Source organism: Denticeps clupeoides, chromosome 20 (genome assembly GCF_900700375.1).
Source record: "Denticeps clupeoides chromosome 20, fDenClu1.1, whole genome shotgun sequence".
In the NCBI taxonomy this organism is placed as follows: Eukaryota; Metazoa; Chordata; class Actinopteri; order Clupeiformes; family Denticipitidae; genus Denticeps; species Denticeps clupeoides.
In genome coordinates, this window is record NC_041726.1 from 14,922,895 (window position 1) to 14,941,230 (window position 18,336).

Below are 18,336 nucleotides of genomic sequence, written 5' to 3' on the forward strand. Positions count from 1 at the left end.
GGAAAATGGTCCGACCATTGTTTAATCCTGATCTTTATACATGAAAATACGCCGGTCTGCATTAAGCAGTGCAACAGGACGCTTTCATTCATACGACCATTGTTGAACATATGAAACTGTTTCCCCACCATCACAGGAGTCACCTTACATTTTATTACCCTCCTTACGGGAATGCTGTACGCATCGTTTCAAATCCTTGCTGCTACAGCAGGAATTATTTCCACTCTCCCTAGTCCCTACTGGGGTAAGGCATTTTATTACCTTACTTGCCTCTAAATTTGATTTAAATCAGCATTAGATCATTGAAACCAAATGAACGAAGTTGATGAACACACACGCTTTTGGGGTAATAATTCATTCCACCACACATTGGCTTCGGACTAACCTCTATGGTGTAGGTTTGGTCGTGCTTCACAGTCTCGCCGCTGCGCAGTGTCCGAGCGAAGGTGAACTCGGCGGGCGCCGCCTCGGTCCTGCCGCCGCCTACCTCATCCCCGCGTTGCTCGTCTGACGGAGCGTCCTCCGCGCCTTCTCTCTTTTTCTTCTTCTTCTGCTTCTTCTGCCGGTCAGCATGGGCTTTCCTCTGCCGGTACTCGGCGAGCTGGGAAGGGAACAAAACCGTTACTAAAAGCAGCAGTCACACAAATGATAAAAACACCAAAAACACGCGGCCTTAAAACAACTTTTATTTCTTAAAAAAAAATGAAAAATTAAGTTGTATGTAAAACCTACAGTGATTCCAAAAAGCTTAGAAAAGCTGATACGAAGCATGATGCCAGCGTGCTCCCCGGCTGGCACACAACTACTCACTCAACACGCTGCGTTCACGGCCGCAATCACGGCGCTAATCTTCCAAATACCTCCTGAACGGATTAAACGTTAAAACTCCCGGACGGAACCCCACATCACCATTATTTCACGCTTTTCTTTTTTTTTTTTTTAATTGACACAGACACGCGGAAAGACAGCGGCGAACGGCTTTTCAAGGTTCACCAGGAGTTTGTGTCACATACTCAACGCAACAGAACAAAGAAGAAGGAGAAGAAGAAAAGTGGATTCGACTTCTGGCTCTGACAGGCAAAAGGGCAAAATGCCAAAATGCAGAAGACAGGTTTAGGTCAGAGTGACAGATTAGGGATCACTGATGCCAGTCCATCTGAACAGTGAATTCATAATCAATGTTGATCACTGGGATTAATGGCTCCAAAAAATAAAATCACTTCAAATTCAGCGAGAAGAATGTGATTTGCTGGCAAAGAAAAGGCTGCTTTGTAGTTGCTTCCGTAACCATGGCGATTGACAGAGCTTGAAGTGAAGTGATTGTCATTGTGATGCACTGCACATGGTGACACAACGAAATGTCCTCTGTATTTAACAATCACCCTTGGTGAGCAGCCACTGCTCAGTGGCCTTGCTCATTGGCACCTTGGCGGTTCAGCATTCGAACCGGCGACCTTCCGATCACGGGTCCACTTCTTTACCCGCTAGGCCACCACTGCCCCAAGAACGTGCCCTTGGCCATGATTTTGGCGAGTTGGTGCATGCAGACTTCTTTGTGATGACAATGCTACATATTATGGTCCAGCCTGGCCCAAAAAGCTGCATGAAAAGGAGGCAAAGCCATAATCTTGTGTGGATGTGGTCATCTAGAAATGAATAATTGTGCAGATGAAGCCTCTCTCGGGTCAGGGCAACTGAGAGCAAATAAGATGTCAAGTTATAACTCTAGGTAGTCAGGGCTGTCACGATTTTAGGTGATGGTTAGTCATACAAATAATTTCTCTTAGTCATCCTACCATTATTTCTGATTATGCCTAATAATAGTTTAATAACACACGCCCTGGAACATATAAATAAAAAAACAGCTTATGTTTTTTTTGCCTTTGTAATATGGTTATTATCTTGTTGCATCCTGCTCACGAGTCCTCTTGCTGAAAGCAGGAGAGGAAAAAAAAGATATCAGGGTATCCTTATAGGATATCAGAAATGATGCTACTCACTACTCAGACAGTTAAACACAAGAAGAAATAAAGAAATAAGTGTGAACTCTCAGTGTTTATTTCTATAAATTAAGACTCAGAAAGCCTTCTGAATAAACTAATTTACCAACTGTCCCTCTCACAAAGCTAAAAGGGACACTTGCATTGGTTATTATAACCATTATAACCATTCGGGATCAATTCAAATCATTTTATACCTCTGATTTCTGTGATTTTATTAACATGGTTCCAACAATATTTTTTGTATTCCAGGTCTTCCTAATGTTTATTTTATTTGATACGGTTTTATGTTGATTTCAAAGGTAAAGGACTTATTTTACAAATGGAAGAATGTGTAATATTGTGAAATAGTTATTTGCATGAAATGCAGATATTATTCCGTCATCCACTCTATAATCAGTTTTTAGGTGAATAAATACATTTATAACAAAAAAATGGAATTCAGAAGAATTAAAAAGAAAAATATGCTGAATATAAGACAAAAAAATTACAGATTTCAAAGGTTCCTAGATTTAGGTAAATGTTCAGTCTGCAAACACGGGTCAGGCTTTTTCAGACCTGATTACAGCTCGACATGCGGATATTTTTCACTTCTGCAGCATGAGAAGCGACGAGTGTTTTTGTTTTTTATTCATTAATTCATTCATTTGTGTATTGGTTTATTAATTTGTTGAGCAGTTTATTTCTTTATGTAGTATATACCTGTGTTCTGACTTTTTAAATATCCTAAAAATAAAAAAATAAAAAAAAATCACTAAAGCGTTCCTGTGTTTGTTTTTCCTCCCCCTGCAGTTTCGAAAAGCATCCTTGGTATCAGTATCGAGTTTGACATTTCAGTATGGTGACAAGAGAGTGAGAGTGATATTTACGGCGTTTTAGCAATATACAGGTAGGATATTAAAAGTTCAGTGTGGAAGACACTCAGTGTTTGCTGCAAAGGCAGAATAGCTTGAACGTCAGCTGTTAGAGCGGGCGTGGGTGAGAATCACGCCTTATGTTGGCACCTACACAGCGGGAAATCAGGTCCCCTGTAAGCAGTTTACTGACTCAGACACATGGGCCTGTGGCAGCTGCTGAGACGATCAACAGTTGGCACTTCAGCGTACACATTCAAGAGCCGAGCCAAGTGGGGAGGCATGTAACACACACACACACACCCAGAGTAACCTCATGGGAGCGTGAAATTCTTCACCTATTGAGCATTTTAACCCTAAATAACAGAATCAATTCTGTTCAGAATCAATTGAAGGTGTGACGCTGATATATAAGCGCAATACGTTATATAACACAAGGGCAACTGGCTGGAGAGAAAGCTGGGGAAGAATGCAGTTTAAAAGAATTATAAAAAAAAAAAAATCTGCTGGTTGTCATGGTAACCAGAGTCTCATGTGTCAGATGTTGTGAAGGCACAGAGATGTACGCACTGCAGAAGGCAAGGCTACTCATTCACAGAAAACCCTCTGACCCAGGGGATACACACACACACACACACACACACACACACACACACAAGCCCACACCTGTGGCCAAGTTAGAATCAATCCCTTGGGCGGAGGACCCATAGAAAACCAACACCGGAACACCTTGCAGACAACCTCGGAGGTGTGAGGTCACGATCTCGATGCCCCTTGTTTCTCCTGGACGGTGTTTTTTTTATGCAACTAAGCTTTGCTGCTAGGCAACCCAGTGCGACCCGCAAATATGAATTTAGCGGGTGTGTGATCTGGCGGCCTAAAATTGACAAAATAAAAAATTCAACGAATGAAATAAATACAAGCACAGCAGCGTTGAGAAAATTCAAATCACCAAACAGGGTTTATTCACATCAAATATAATCTCAGAGCATGACAGAAATGAGAATTGTACTGTAAATCATTACCATTTGTAACTTTCTGCCCCAGCATCCTAAAAAATGATCAGTGATGTCGGCGGCAAAATAATTATTACAGTCAGAGAGCATTTTGCCATCCGAGTATTTGAATTGTGCACACAGGGACGTCCTCTGCACTGCAGCTCGGGGAGAGTGGGTGCTGAATAAACATCCACGTTTTTACGCAGCGCAGGGTCAAGCAATTTGAAGCCATGTGAAATTTTGAAATGCACTATTATAAAACAGGAAAAATGTATTTTATGCTGTAGCACAAAATTGCAAACATTTACATATTCTATTAAGTGCCCACGCAACACCTTATATAATAACCACTGGCTGAGCATGTCCAACAAAACAGCATAATTCACAGGGCCATTCAGGATTATATATTCTGTCAGCACCACTTATGCCTTCACAAATAAACTAAAATTCATCCAATGGGTATTTCAACACGGCCCGATTTCCTCTAAAATCGGATCAAAACGCACATGCATCCGGACAACGAAATGCAGGCAGGGGAAAGACAAGAGTAAGAAGCTGCGGTTTTACATGCTGCCACAACTTAATTGAATTATAAAAAAATGCTTTGTCACCTCTGTCTAATGACTCGACCAGTGCTGATAATATGAGTGTCAGTCAATGAGAGTCAATGCTTGCTGTGGCTAAAATGAGCACTAGCCAAAAAGAATCATGGGGATTTATTCGAGGTTCTTACACATTTCTACAAACTACTTTTCAATGACCACTTGAAATGTGAAAAAAAATATTGCAAAAGGTCAAATTTACCAAAATATTGTTAAAGTAAATTTATGACAACTTAATCGAACATGTTTCGTCCTCCAAGTTGGCGCAGCCCGAGTACATAGTGGTTCTCTACATTTACGGCATTTATCAGACGCCCTTATCCAGAGTGACATATAGTCAGTAGGTACAGGGACAGTCCTTCCCCCCTCCAAGACACTCAGGGTTAAGTGTCCTGCTCAAGGACACAATGTAAGTAAGTGGGGTTTGAACCTGGGTCTTCTGGTTCATAGGCGAGTGTGCTAGGCTACTACCAACCATCACTACGCAAAGCCAGCAAAGATACTACAGACCTGAACTAGTTTTAAACGTTGCAGTTGTTAATGACGAAATAACGTTTCTCGCACAGTCTTACGGGAATGATGTTTGGTAGGGTGGTAGTAGCCTAGTGGGTAACACACTCGCATATGAACCAGAAGACCCGGGTTCGAATCCCACTAACCACCACTGTGTCCCTGAGCAAGACACTTAACCCTAAATTGCTCCAGGGAGACTGTCCCTGTAATACTGATTGTAAGTCGCTCTGGATAAGGGCGTCTGATAAATGCTGTAAATGTAAATGTAAATGTACTTCATGTTGTACGTTCACATGTTAGTCAGATTTCAATTACTTTTCCAGAACTTTTTATAGTTATTTCGTTATATGGAAAATTCCATGACTTTTCCCGGTTTTTAATGACCGTAGGAGCCCTGCTTATAAACTGTATTAATTGGCAGGGCAGGTCCGGCTCATGATTCATCTCTGATCAGACGGGATCCAGCTTTGAAGCGGAGTAAGCTTGTCAAGGGATTGCACAGATCGCCTCTGCAAAGGTCATATCCTGGCCGGCCCTCCTGCTGCACGCACGTAAATCGCGCCAAAAGGGAAAGAACGAACAAAAAAACGTTTTAATAGAGACCCGGACGCCCCTGCCTGCCCTGCCTCTGCAAGCACTTCGCAGTTTTCAAGCTCGGCTGCCAAGCACCTATTTTTACGCTCCGGCGTCCCTCGCGCCCGGGTTATCTTCTGAATAATCAGGTCACCAGTGTGCCTGTGGGCATCGACCACTTACAGCAAACCTGAAATAACACATTATTAAAAAGATAAATAGAATTACTTAAGAGAATAATGACATATTATTACTTATTACATGGCAACTTGATCCCAATAGAAAAGTGACACCTTAGTTCCAACATGTGAACACTTCTTTCATCAAATGAACGTGTCAGTATGCAGCCATGAGCCTTTATTTGATGTTTCGTTAAAGTATTCTCTCTTTATTAGAGGGTTTTGCTAGTGAAATGTATAATGTGCTGAACAGGCCACACGAGGCTCAGGCGCAAGAATGCTCGAGCTGTTTGAGCTGAAAATCCTGTCCCGTCGCAATTTCTTTCTTTTTGTGTGTGTGTGTGTGTGTGTGTGTGTGTGTGTGTGTGTGTGTGTGTGTGTGTGTGTGTGTGTGAAGGAAAACGGGACACAATATGTTAAAAGAAGACGGTGTTGGTTTCGTGTGTTGTTGCTTTTTGTGGAGTGGTTATTACTGCTAGTCGCTGACGCGGAGCTGTCACTGGACGGCGGGGGGACGCGGAAGCGACCCTCCTGTACACGCGTGACAGGCTCCACATTTTAAAATGAGAGACGAGGTGTTTCTCGAGAGAACAGATGGTTGCTTGTTTTTTTCGTGTTTTTTTTTTACCTTGGCTTTGCCGGCCTCCAGCTTCTTCTGTCGCTCCTCGTCTTCCATAACCGCGGTCCCGGTGGCTGGAAGAGGGAGAAGATTGCTTCATGCGCGGTGGTCGGGCGCGACGTGAACACGAAGCGTTTTTTTTATTAACCAACTGTGAATAAACCGCCACTGAGCTGCCGCGCTACGGCTGAGTCGCTCCCACGGACGGCATAGTGGCCGCCATGTTCTCCACGTAAACACACGAAGCGGGCCGAAGTGGCATCACGTGGTCCGCGTCGCCTGTTCGGCTGGGTTGCCAGATACGGTGACAAATAAGCGACTTTTCGCTCCTGAACAAGGCAAAGCTTCGTTCCAGTTCAGTTTACTTGTCACAAGTATAGACATACAGATGTACCTTTTAGACTGTGCAATTTTAACAATGACCAATTTAGATTTGCTTAAATCACGTAAAAATTCATTTAAGGGCCAGTTTTAAAGTGGTTGCATCTAAATGGTTTTCTTTATATTTCTGTATTTATGTTTCTATTAAGAGTGTTTTCTGGAGGATGTGCATTTATTAAATATTCTATTCAGTATGAAAAGTAATTAAACTCAAAAATTACCCCAGGACTGCACAGAATGACATTTATCATTAAAAGTTGTGAGTGTCAAAAGAATTCATGCTGATACAAATGAAAATAAATCCAAGGCTTCTACAAATTGAAAGTCTTCTCAACGCAGCTTATTACAGCAGGGAAAGTGTTGCGCTCAGTTCTCTTCTGAACAGGTCCCCCGGCTGACTTTTTACTTTTTATAGATCCCCGGCGCCGTTTTCACACCTTATCATGCGAGAGTCGTCGAAATTTATGCGAAACATCTAGCGCCTCAAGGCCTGTGGAAGGACATGGTGTAATTACAGTGGTTTCATGTGAGCTCGATGCACCTACCAGCAGAAGATGAAGGTCCTGGCCTTCGGCTGACAGGAGCCGTGCAGCTTATGGTCTGGCAGATTTTGAATTCCACCCATCGTTTTTTGGACATCCTTACCTGGTCTGAGTGTGAGGTGTTCCGAGCCCACCTGTGGACTCACGCTGCCTTGAAAGCACTAGCAGCAGCCTGAGTCCCACTGGCCATCTGCAAGTCTAAGCCATGTATTATTGATGCATAAGGTGTCAGCTACAGTAACTCAAGCAGCACATGCACAGCATTGCTGTAGTTATCAGCATTCAGATGACAGCAATTTGCATTGCCATCCATGTATTTCCTTCCTGTCATTACAACGTGGATGTGTTCGTTTCACGTACAGTGTATTACTGGGAGGTGTATGTGTTGGAAATTGGAGTAGCAGTTTAAAATGGGAGGAGATGCCTGTTGTTTATGAGCATCTTCAACTGGTGGAAATAGGCTGTTGTGTTGCATCGATTCTGACTGCTGTCCTTGTCCTAGAAGCACAGAGGGCAAAACCAGAATTGTTTATCACCATCAAGGTGAAGTCATACAAAACTGACTTAAAGTTTGAGAAAAGAAACATTTTTGGAATGCATTGTCCCTTCTATTATCTATTTCCATTTATTGTCTGCATTTATTCATGGCTTGCATTAAAGTCTGCTGCAAGGACATGTCTAAATATTTTATTGCAAAACAGGAACATGTGACCCTGTCACTTGAATACATTTGCCTTAAAAAGATGATGTTGATGTCGAAACCTTGCCATCATTTTCATATTTTATTTATCCTAAAATGTGCTATTTAGGGGAACATTCATCGTGTAAATCGACAGCCCATCCCCTGCTCTACAAAGCACTAGAGCAAATTAAAATAAAATACTGGAGACTGTGTTAAAGTCTATGGGCTCTTTAATTATGCATAGACCAGGGAAAACAGGGAAACTGCTATCTGGTATAGGTGTCAGCTGGAGGTCGTGCCAAGAAAAAAATTGTTCAAAAACTGATGTTTTTTTTATATTTAAAAGGAATAATGTCAAATGTACTTGTCATGCAGCATATTTGGATATTAATGGCATTTTTATGGAAAAAGATCTTCATTGGGTTTAAATGGGCTGCAAACCAAAACCACACCTGCATATGTAGGATTACAGCCTTGGACAGAGTGGCCCACAGAGCCATGAATGTTAGCTGTAACGTCATCTTTATTGATTGAATACGCTGCGCAGGATTACATTAAAACGGTAAAAACGGTACACGGGGTTTTTATTACTCGCCTTCTTGGTCAGAACAAGCATTTTATGGCAAATCGTGCGCTGCCATCTATTGGTAGTGAGTGCAATTGCATTTTTAACGATGCCGTTTTTACTCCGGAACGCTAGGTGTCGCCACACACCCACAACGAGGTCGCATCGTTTGCCTTCGTTTGCAGTTCAAAGGGCGAGACCCGAGGGGACGCGCTCGGTTGGCACCCACGTGAGTAGCGCAGCGACAGCCAGTCGTCTTTCACGTATATATACAAATATAAAATAAAAAGTAGTGACAATGCATTTGCAGCAGTTACTTGATTCGTTAATGGGCGAACGACTTATTCCTTTTTTGATAATTGTCCAATACATGTAACGTTAGACCCTGAGGTTTGTTCCTTAACTTTATTTTCACTCATCGTCTCCAATATAACCATGTAAAGCAGTCTTGTGCACAGATGAACCTGTATGTGCATAATGTATGTGTGCTTGTTTATGTAATGAATGCGCTTTAGAAATGATGCCCGCTGCCTCACCTCAGATTTTCAGAATAACAGTGCTCATGGTCTGTTATGTAAAATCAGAGTAGCGTTGCTCTCACAGCGGAGAGAATTCGTGAACTTGCTCTGGTTACATTGCTTTCTGTTTCCATGACGGCCGTTCCATGTCCACTGTTCAATTTGAACACCAACACACTCCGCTTCGTGCATGTTAGATGGTACATAGTTACACAAAACAACGTTTCTCTGGAACCAGGTGCTACACGTAACATTTAAACAAGGTTAGACTGACATAAAATGCAGGTATGCACTAGGATCTCACGATACGATTATATCACGATATATTGTGATACTGTACATTCTGCGATATTCTACAGTTCGCTGAAAAAAATACAAGATGCTGTGTTCGATCTGTCATGTTTTGAGATTTCGCTCTGCCCGAAATGCCGAGCAGGAAGTCAGAGTTCCCAGCTGTACTGCGCCACCTGCAGGAGTGGAGGCTGAAGTGCAAACATGGAACACAGCAACATTCAAAGGTCCCATGACATGAAATTTATATCGATCTTAGCGGTCACCTAATACTGTATCTGGGGTCTCTTTCCGAAACTCAGCCGCGGTGCAGAATTACAGCCACTTTGATCCAGTCCCACAATGAGATTTCCCCAGGACGTGGTGTTTCAGTGTCTGTAGCCTTTAAATGAGGAGGAGAGAGGCGGGAGGAGGAGAGAGGTGGGACGAGGAGGACGAAGCAGAATGAACAGAGCACTCTTTACACCTATCACCATTTCTAGCCACTGCAGGACCATAGATGGTTTACAACTCATATTAATGTTAAATAATCTCACAAAGTCAAGTTTTCATAATAGACATTTACATTTTACATTTACATTATTTATCAGACGCCCTTATCCAGAGCGACTTCCAATCAGCAGTTACAGGGACAGTACCCCCTGGAGCAACTTAGGGTTAAGTGTCTTGCTCAGGGACACAATGGTAGTAAGTGGGATTTGAACCTGGGTCTACTGGTTCACAGGCGAGTGTCTTACCCACTAGGCTACTACTACCACCATAGGGGACCTATACGGCAAAAACATGTAGACAACAAAGAAGACAGACAGCGCTAAACCAGTGAAACGAATAACGGAAGGTGCCAAATACTGCTGTGCAAAATGGAACAGTGGAATAACAGATTATATATTCTAACATGAAAGAGGTGTTTTTTGTTACTGACAACCCAAGAAAGTGCTGGGGTGTCTTGTATTGCTAGATGACCTTAAACTAGAAGATTGCGTTAGACTTTATGCTGGAATGCTGTTACCACTAGTTAATTTGTAGTGTTGGTTCTTTGTTCTCAGGTGGGCTCCTTGTTGGAAAAATAGGTCTGCCATGTGCAGCGTAGAGACTGGTTTCATCTGGCAACAATGCCACTGCTTCTTCTGAAGGTCCAGGGAAGGCCGATTCACCTGGGGTGGTTGGTGACCCTCCGGAGTCTGCCTGCGTTCTTTACTAGACTGTCCAGCGATGACAGCCTCGCAAGGCCAGAGAACGAGTGCTTGCTCAGAAACCTCAGAATGCTGGGCGTCGACCTGAAGATGGCGCGGAAAAGGCAGCCAGGTGTCTTGAGGAAGTCAGTCACCAATGAACACGGCCTCGTTCGTTTCCTGCAGGACAAAGGAGCCAGCCAGGCGATGATCGCCAGCATCATCTCAAGGTTCCCCCGGTCCATCACCCGCACCGAGGACCACCTGAAAGAGCGCTGGAGTCTGTGGCGAAGTATCTTCCAGAGCGACAGCGAGATCATCAGCATTCTGCATCGTTCACCAGAGTCCTTCTTTCGATCCAGTGACAATGACAACCTGGAGATGAACATTGTCTTCCTCAGTTCGATTGGAATTGAAGCCAAGGACCTCCACCGGCTGCTTACCACAGCACCTCGGACCTTCTCCAACAGCGTGGAGCTCAACCGGCAGATGGTGGAGTTTCTAGAGGATGTGTGCATCAGCCTTGGCGGAGCCCATCCGAATCAGTTCGCCAAGGCCATCATTTCCAGAAACGCGTACATCCTGATCCGCAGCACCAAGCGGGTCAAGGCCAACATCGAGTTTCTCCAGGTGTCCCTCAAGTTGAGCGACTCAGAGCTGCTGAATCTACTGCAGGGCCACGGAGCTGAGATCCTGGACCTCTCACATGAGAACCTGAAAAGGAACTTCAGCACGTTACAAGACAAGCTGCTGATGCTCGGGTGCGGCGAGAACGACACGAGGAGGCTGATCCTCACCTACTCACAGGTGCTCTTCGTGTCTCCAGCCCGGATCAGTAATAAACTCGACTGCTTGACAAAGGCAGGGATTCAAGTCAAACAGATCCTGCACAAACCAAAGGTCCTCGACTTCAGCGTTGAGAACCTGAGGTGGCGGTTAAACGAGTTAAGCAAGATTGATTATGATTTTGGCAAGAGTGGCATTAACATTTTGGACACTAGTCGCAAACGTTTTGAAGCCAAGTTGGAGAAACTAAGTGCTTGTGAAGAATGAGTTTGTTGTGCCTATATTAATGCATTGTATTGTTGCTTGATTTGCATTAACCTCATGTCAGCTGTTCGCTCTCTCTTTTTGTTCCCACCAAGAAGTAAAAAAATATTTCATGCCCAGGTTAATACTCTATATATACTTTACAACCCTTCACCATTTATCAATCAAGCTGTGTGTGCCTGAGGAAAACAAACAATAAAACATTTTTTTTGTTACATTCATAACTTTAGAAACATATTTCTAAATAACATGTTTATGTAAGATAAAATTACGTAATTACAAATGCTTTCTATTATTCATTTAAAAGTCTTACAACTTGGGCCGTGGCTAATTAATACTGACAAGTAAAATATGTACAGTACAGGCAAAAAGTTTGGACACCTTCTCATTCAAAGTGTTTTCTTTATTTTCATGACCATTTACGTTGGTAGATCCTCACTGAAGGCATCAAAACTATGAATGAACACACGTGGAGTTTCGTACTTAACAAAAAGTGGAGACCTGGTCTCCACAGTCACCGGACCTGAACCCAGTCCAGATGGTTTGGGGTGAGCTGGACCAACAAGTGCTAAACACCTCTGGGAACTCCTTCAAGACTGTTGGAGAAGCATTTCAAGTGACGACCTCTTGAAGCTCATCGAGAGAATGCCAAGAGTGTGCAAAGCAGTAATCAGAGCAAAGAAACTAGAATATAAAACATGTTTTCAGTTATTTCACTTTTTTTTTTAAGTACATAACTGTGTTCATTCATAGTTTTGATGCCACATTTGGCGAAAGAATATTGCGGATTATTTCAGGCTGTTTATTAAGCAGGTGTGGGTGTGCTGTTGTAAGTCGTCCGTGCAGGAACTGCAGAGTATACGCCGGTTCCGCCGGCCGGACAATTTATCGCGCTGCACGCCGGGCTGTCACGCTGGCGTGCTGGATGTGGTGGTGAAGTCGGTTTCTCGGTTTTTCTCGCCCCTGGTCAGGATTATTCGTTCCGTCGTGCCCGTCTCTATTTTTAATCGCCCAGTTGTGTCTTTAGTTGACGTCTTTTTTTTTTTAGACTGAGCGTAAGTTGTGCAGCTTGATTTCGTTGTTTACGTTACAGGTTGTTGTTAAAAATGGAGTTGCGCGTTTACTAGGTGAAATGCGTGCGTTTGTTTGCTCTGTGTATTGATGAATGCGTGTGGTGCTGCAGTGGGGATGGAGACCCGCGTGGAAAAGGCTGCCGAGAGCCCCGAAGAGAACGGAGCCGAAAAGGGAGCCGCCGCCATCAAGTCGCAGTGAGTGGAGCATGAATGATCTAAACGACGGCTTCCCAGTTAAAACGTCTCTCCATTACTACCAGGAATATGATTTAAATATTTTTTTTGTAGATACCTCACATCCAAAGAGAAGTTCAACGAGATTGTCAGCTCGGGGTGGAAAGAGAGGAACAAGGAAGCTGAAGAGGAGGGAAGAGATGCCCCGGAGGAGGAAAAAAGCGAGGAGCCGGCGGGGAAGAGAATAAAGCTGGAAGATGCGAGCGAGAAGAAGAAGATGCGCGGCCAGAACAAGTCGAGGCCGCACATGAAACCTCACACTTACGACGGCAAGAGACTCTGCCCGTCAATAATCAAGGTGGGAGGACGGCGGAGCGCCGTATTATCGAGAGAAATAAAAAGACACAAACGAGAAATGACACGTATCTGGGAGAGCTTTGAAATAAGGAGATCTAACAGCGAGCTCTTTTCCAAACCCCCTCCGTCCGTGTGTCACACACGGTTAGAACTACTTCGTATACTGAAATCATGCTTGGTTTGGGAATTTTGTAGCTTCTTGAACACTCCCCACGTGCTATGTCTCATTTACATTTACAGCATTCATCAGACGCCCTTATCCAGAGCGAATTACAATCAGTAGTAACAGGGACAGTCCCCAACTGGATACGCTCAGGGTTAAGTGTCTTGCTCAGGGACACGATGGTAGGAAGTGGGGTTTGAACCTGTGTGTTACCCACTAGGCTACTACCTCCCATAATAGACTAATAGAGATTATGCTTTTTTTCTTTCTTGCTCTGTGTCCAGGAAAAACAGTCCAAATGTTTTTATGGCGATAAGTGCAAGTTCTTCCATAATGTTGCCGAGTATATGGCCTCAAAGCCACCGGACCTCGGGGACCAGTGCTACCTCTTTGACACCCTCGGAAAGTGTCCCTACGGGGTGTCCTGCCGCTTTGCCAAAGCCCACACAGACGCTGACTTCAAGAACCTGGTGAACGAGGAGGTGCTGAGAGCGAACGGAGGCCGGACGACGGTCAAGAACACCCTGGACAAAGAGCTGCAGTGGCGTCTGCGGAAAAGACAGGTGCCGTTCAAAGCCTCCGAAGCCTATCTGAAGAGCATGGAACGAGAAAACGGCGGGGAGAAACGTGGCAAAAGCACTTCCACTGAGGACAAACCAGCGGAGACGCCAACTGAAGCGCAGCAGACAGACTTGCACGTGGAAGCTGCGGTGAAAACCGTCGGCGCTCTGACCGATGCCGATCTCGTCAAATTGCGTCCTTGCGAGAAGAAGCAGGTGAGGATAACTTCAGCTCTCTGAACACGTTTAACCCACCATTTATTATTAGGATTAGGATTTTTGTAAATCTGATCGCAGATAAAATCATGTCACAAGTGCACAAAGCCCCACCCACAACAATGTCTGCCTGGTTATTGCTGCTCCCATTGGCTGTAGCAGATCAGTTTGACGATATTTCTGAATCGTGTGTTCAAGGGGTGTGCATTGGCAAGGATATGATATCCTCGATATGATACGAATCACGATAGAATTATATCACGATATATACCGTACCTATTGCGGAAAAAACAGAGCTGATATAGATGCTGTGTACGATCTGGGTGGATCACATTACATTAATAATTCAGCCCAAGCAACATAAGTCAGAACTGAATGATGTCCCTGTATCGACACAATATCATCACGTAAAAAAAATTGCAATATATTACTGTATCCATATTTAACACCCTTAGTGTGTTTAGTCGTCTCATTTGCGAACATAAATTCGAACTTCTTGTTTGGCTCTTCACTTCCGGTTATTTAAATGTTCATTGTTCTGTTTTTTTTTTTTTTTTTTAAACCAGGTGGATTTTAGAGACAAGCTGTATCTGGCTCCCTTGACAACGGTAGGTGTGTAAGGTTAAACACATTGACCTCTATTTTGCAATCTGCGACGTGGCCCTGCGTTAGTATAATGCTAGGCCCCAGAGTAAAAACCACACCCTGGAGCAGGGTATGCCGTAGAAAACAATGAACGGGGTTCTGCGTATAGTGCTGCGTTTGCGGTGTGCAGTGAGGGAGAGCCATGAGGATTGCTGACTGCTGATTTGTAGGAATAGCAATCACATTCCAAGTCTTATTGTTCAACTCGTTCTGTTTTTTTATCACACTGGTCTTTCTTGACCGTTCACCTTTTATAATAAGGGCTGGTAATCACAGAGAATCATGTGATACAAAAAAAAAATTTGATGCATCATCAGCAATAACTATGTTATTGAAATACTGTCAATTCTACAATACAATCATGATATATTTGTAACGGATGATTATTTGAAAAACCTTTCATGAACTTTCATAAGTCATTGCATTTTTGTGTAAAGGGGAAAATATTTAACATCACTAAAAATTTCTTCAATTACTTTGCTTTTATAGCAATAAAAATTTTTTTTTGATATACACAAGTGTTCAGCCTTAACTTCAAAACTGAATGAGGGTAATATATGACAGTTCTGTATCAACGGTGACCCCAATCTTACTGTAATATAAATGGGTCGTCTGAAACATGAAAGCGAACCTGCTTGATGTAAAAATGATGATCACACAGAATTCGGTTCACAAAAGAACTTGATGCACCTTCATTCTGCACCCACAGTCTTTACTTCACTTTATTGCTGCAGTGTGGAAATCTGCCTTTTCGGCGCATTTGCAAACGCTTTGGTGCTGACATCACATGTGGGGAGATGGCCATGTGCACCAACCTGCTGCAGGGCCAGGCCTCAGAGTGGGCTCTGCTGAAGAGGCATGAGAGCGAGGATCTTTTCGGAGTTCAGGTCAGACCATTGGGCTGCAAGATGCATCGGAAACCCACAATAGATCAGATGAATAAGCAAAATTACATACAAGTGCTGTAATTGTTCTATTAACATAAACACAATTAATTAACCCCTGCCCTGTAGTACCTTTATTAATCACCAGGGGGAAGCAGACAACACTTACGATCAATACAACTTAGAAACTATTTTTATAACATTATTTATATAACTCTTTTTTTAAATTGTAATACGGCATACTGTGGGATTTTCATAGGTTATATCCCTTATTCAATAATTATTATTGTGCATTTGTTTCCTTTCTTTAGCTCGAAGGCTGTTTTCCAGACACCATGACCAGATGTGCTGAGCTGCTGAATGACAACATTGAGGTGGACTTTGTGGACATCAACTCTGGCTGTCCAATTGACCTGGTCTTCAAGAAGGTAATTGGTGTGATGTTTTGGCTGAACAGGATCCTATAAAAAATCTTACAGTTTACAGCAAACGACAAGTATGATGACCCGTGTGCTCATTTACATTTTGTTATGTTTGTTGGCCTCTTCCTAGGGTGCAGGCTGTGGACTGATGATGCGTACCAACAAGTTTGAGAAGATCGTTAGAGGAATGAACTCTGTATGTACACACATAACACTATTACAGAATTTTATGCTTTTAATTAACTGACAGGAAGTGTAAAGATCTTAAATATCAGCTTTCAACATCTCTATCTTACAGAGAATTCCTAGGTTTACATCAAGATGGTGCAGATTATCATGGAACTTGTTTTATTCCACAGGTCCTGGACGTGCCGGTAACTGTGAAGATCCGTACCGGTGTCCAGGACAAAACCAACATTGCCCACAAACTCATTCCAGAAATGAAGAAGTGGGGTGTATCGCTCATCACGGTATGACTGTTCTGACGTGTAATTATCTACCAGTGTGAACGTTCACAAATAAAATGAGCCTTTACTGTTGTTGTCTGTTCCGTTCCATTCGGTGTGTTGCCCAGTTACATGGCAGGTCGCGTGAACAGCGCTACACCAAGCTGGCTGACTGGGAGTATATCGACGTGTGCTCTAAAATCGCCAGCCCCATCCCACTCTTTGGTAAACAGACCTGTTGTATTATCTCTGCTGAGTGCCTATACACTTGTGTGCTTTCGCTCTCGCTGTGCTTTATCTTATTAGCACTGGCGTGCCCTGTATGACGTGTCGAATTCAGCTGTTTAACAATCTATTGTACTTTTCAAATAATTTTCTAATTAGTGCAGAGAGGTTGTAGTTGCGTACTAATGAACCACTTACTACCATTGTGTAGTCCCTGTATCTACTTTTTTATTTTTGTTCTTATTGCTGTTTTCTTACTTTTCACGTAGGTAATGGAGACATACTTTCTTGGGAGGATGCAATGCGAGCTAGAGAAACTGGAGTATCAGGGCTTATGGTGGCAAGGTTTGTTTTTAAAATATAAAAAATGACTTAAAATATTTAAAAAATATATAAAGAGTACACACATCAAGGAAACATGGCCGTTTCCCCTTTTCTGCCTCTCAGAGGTGCCCTGATCAAACCCTGGATTTTCACTGAGATTAAGGAGCAGAGGCACTGGGACATTTCCTCCAGCGAGCGCCTGGACATCCTTCGCGACTTCACCCATTTTGGCATGGAGCACTGGGGGTCTGACACGCAGGGTATCGAGAAGACCAGGACCTTCCTGCTGGAGTGGCTGTCCTTCACGTGCAGGTGGATTTTTGACTTGAGAGTGCACACCTTCCATTGTTTCACTACACTGGCACTGGAAACATCTCCTTATTTGAAGAAAAATGTTTTTGTGTGTTTTATGTAATGAGTAAATTGCCTATGTAGTGATGCACATTAAAGTTTGTATGTCAAACAGGAAAAATCCTTCCATAAAACCTCTGTGGTTGATTTTTTATTTTTTCCCCCTCACTATAATTTTCCCCCAGATATATTCCTGTAGGACTGTTAGAGAGAGTGCCCCAGAAGATTAATGAGCGACCACCATTCTACATGGGTAGAGACTACATGGAGTCCCTTATGGCCAGTCAGCATGTGGACGACTGGGTGAAGATAAGGTCAACACAAGACACCCACCTTTACAATTGTAAACTAATATCATAATAATTAAGTGGCAAATGAACATTTGCCATATACATTTTATGTGCATTGCTTGCTTTTTTTAAGAAAATCTTTTTTTTTTTTTTTTTTGCAGTGAAATGCTGCTTGGACCTGTCCCCAAGAACTTCAGCTTTCTTCCAAAACACAAAGCCAATGCATATAAGTAACCTATTAAGTATCAGAGTGGCAATAAATTGTAGTGTTATGTTTTTTTTTTGTTCTAGTTTATTTTAATTAAATATTTTTAAATGGACCATAAGCCCATCCTCCTGCAATGAATTTGAAATTGTATCAGGAAATCACTAAATTGCTTAAGGCTACATATTTTAATATGATGCATCAGGTAATTTTTGTTCTGTAATTAAAAACCTTGGATTGGTGAAAGGAAGTGGGGCCTTTTGTGGTTTTGTTGGAAATTAGGTGAGAACTGTGAGAGGAAGCAAGTGTCATTTTAACATGAAATGTGTTTGAAATAACCATACAATATTGGGGACAAGCCATATTTACATTGTTTAATGAAATGCACATAATTGTCCAAAATGTAAAAAGTATACTACATAAACAGATTAATATGACTTAAATAAAACAGATTTTATTGCA

At 42.8% G+C, this 18,336-nt stretch overlaps 3 protein-coding genes across 12 annotated transcripts in view; 2 read left to right on the forward strand and 1 right to left on the reverse strand.

Annotated features, from left to right (window-relative positions):
- Positions 1-6,575, reverse strand: part of LOC114770548 (A-kinase anchor protein 9-like) — a 55,965-nt gene extending 49,390 nt beyond the window's left edge. For 5 of the 6 annotated variants that reach the window (XM_028964563.1, XM_028964561.1, XM_028964564.1 and 2 more), the window contains exons 1-2: positions 6,348-6,575; positions 386-601 (exon numbers count right to left, since the gene is read on the reverse strand). In XM_028964563.1, the coding sequence (XP_028820396.1) occupies positions 386-601; positions 6,348-6,395 (264 nt within the window). In that variant the 5' untranslated portion in view covers positions 6,396-6,575. Of the gene's footprint in view, positions 1-385; positions 602-732; positions 834-6,347 lie in introns of those variants that run through there. The other variant, XM_028964559.1, reaches the window with a different exon arrangement.
- Positions 6,576-8,705: 2,130 nt separating this feature from the next.
- LOC114770557 (transcription termination factor 1, mitochondrial-like) lies at positions 8,706-11,760 on the forward strand. Of its 3 annotated transcripts, XM_028964586.1 has the most exons (3): positions 8,708-8,737; positions 9,463-9,544; positions 10,364-11,760. In XM_028964586.1, the coding sequence occupies exon 3, from the start codon at positions 10,430-10,432 to the stop codon at positions 11,540-11,542; it is 1,113 nt and encodes a 370-aa protein (XP_028820419.1). In that variant the 5' UTR covers positions 8,708-8,737; positions 9,463-9,544; positions 10,364-10,429; the 3' UTR covers positions 11,543-11,760. The 3 variants fall into 3 exon arrangements, with proteins under 3 accessions (XP_028820417.1, XP_028820419.1, XP_028820418.1); XM_028964584.1 differs by lacking the exon at positions 9,463-9,544 and having other exon boundaries at positions 8,706-8,737; XM_028964585.1 differs by lacking the exons at positions 8,708-8,737; positions 9,463-9,544 and adding an exon at positions 8,747-8,898.
- Positions 11,761-12,443: 683 nt separating this feature from the next.
- On the forward strand, positions 12,444-18,336 carry LOC114770551 (tRNA-dihydrouridine(47) synthase [NAD(P)(+)]-like). Of its 3 annotated transcripts, XM_028964574.1 has the most exons (15): positions 12,472-12,505; positions 12,588-12,594; positions 12,723-12,807; positions 12,901-13,144; positions 13,591-14,082; positions 14,649-14,690; positions 15,462-15,614; positions 15,923-16,039; positions 16,164-16,229; positions 16,393-16,503; positions 16,608-16,704; positions 16,974-17,049; positions 17,152-17,340; positions 17,565-17,722; positions 17,831-18,336. In XM_028964574.1, exons 3-15 carry the CDS (start codon positions 12,728-12,730, stop codon positions 17,968-17,970), a joined length of 1,965 nt encoding a protein of 654 aa, XP_028820407.1. In that variant the 5' UTR covers positions 12,472-12,505; positions 12,588-12,594; positions 12,723-12,727; the 3' UTR covers positions 17,971-18,336. The 3 variants fall into 3 exon arrangements, with proteins under 3 accessions (XP_028820408.1, XP_028820407.1, XP_028820406.1); XM_028964575.1 differs by having other exon boundaries at positions 12,444-12,594; positions 17,565-17,693; XM_028964573.1 differs by lacking the exon at positions 12,588-12,594 and having other exon boundaries at positions 12,477-12,505.

Coding starts and splice junctions, on each gene's coding strand:
- LOC114770557 (XM_028964584.1), top strand. CDS start 10,430: ATGCCACTGCTTCTTCTGAAGGTCCAGGGAAGGCCGATTCACCTGGGG.
- LOC114770551 (XM_028964574.1), top strand. CDS start 12,728: ATGGAGACCCGCGTGGAAAAGGCTGCCGAGAGCCCCGAAGAGAACGGA. Junction 12,808..12,900: donor GCCGCCGCCATCAAGTCGCA/GTGAGTGGAGCA, acceptor TTTTTTTTGTAG/ATACCTCACATCCAAAGAGA. Junction 13,145..13,590: donor TCTGCCCGTCAATAATCAAG/GTGGGAGGACGG, acceptor CTCTGTGTCCAG/GAAAAACAGTCCAAATGTTT.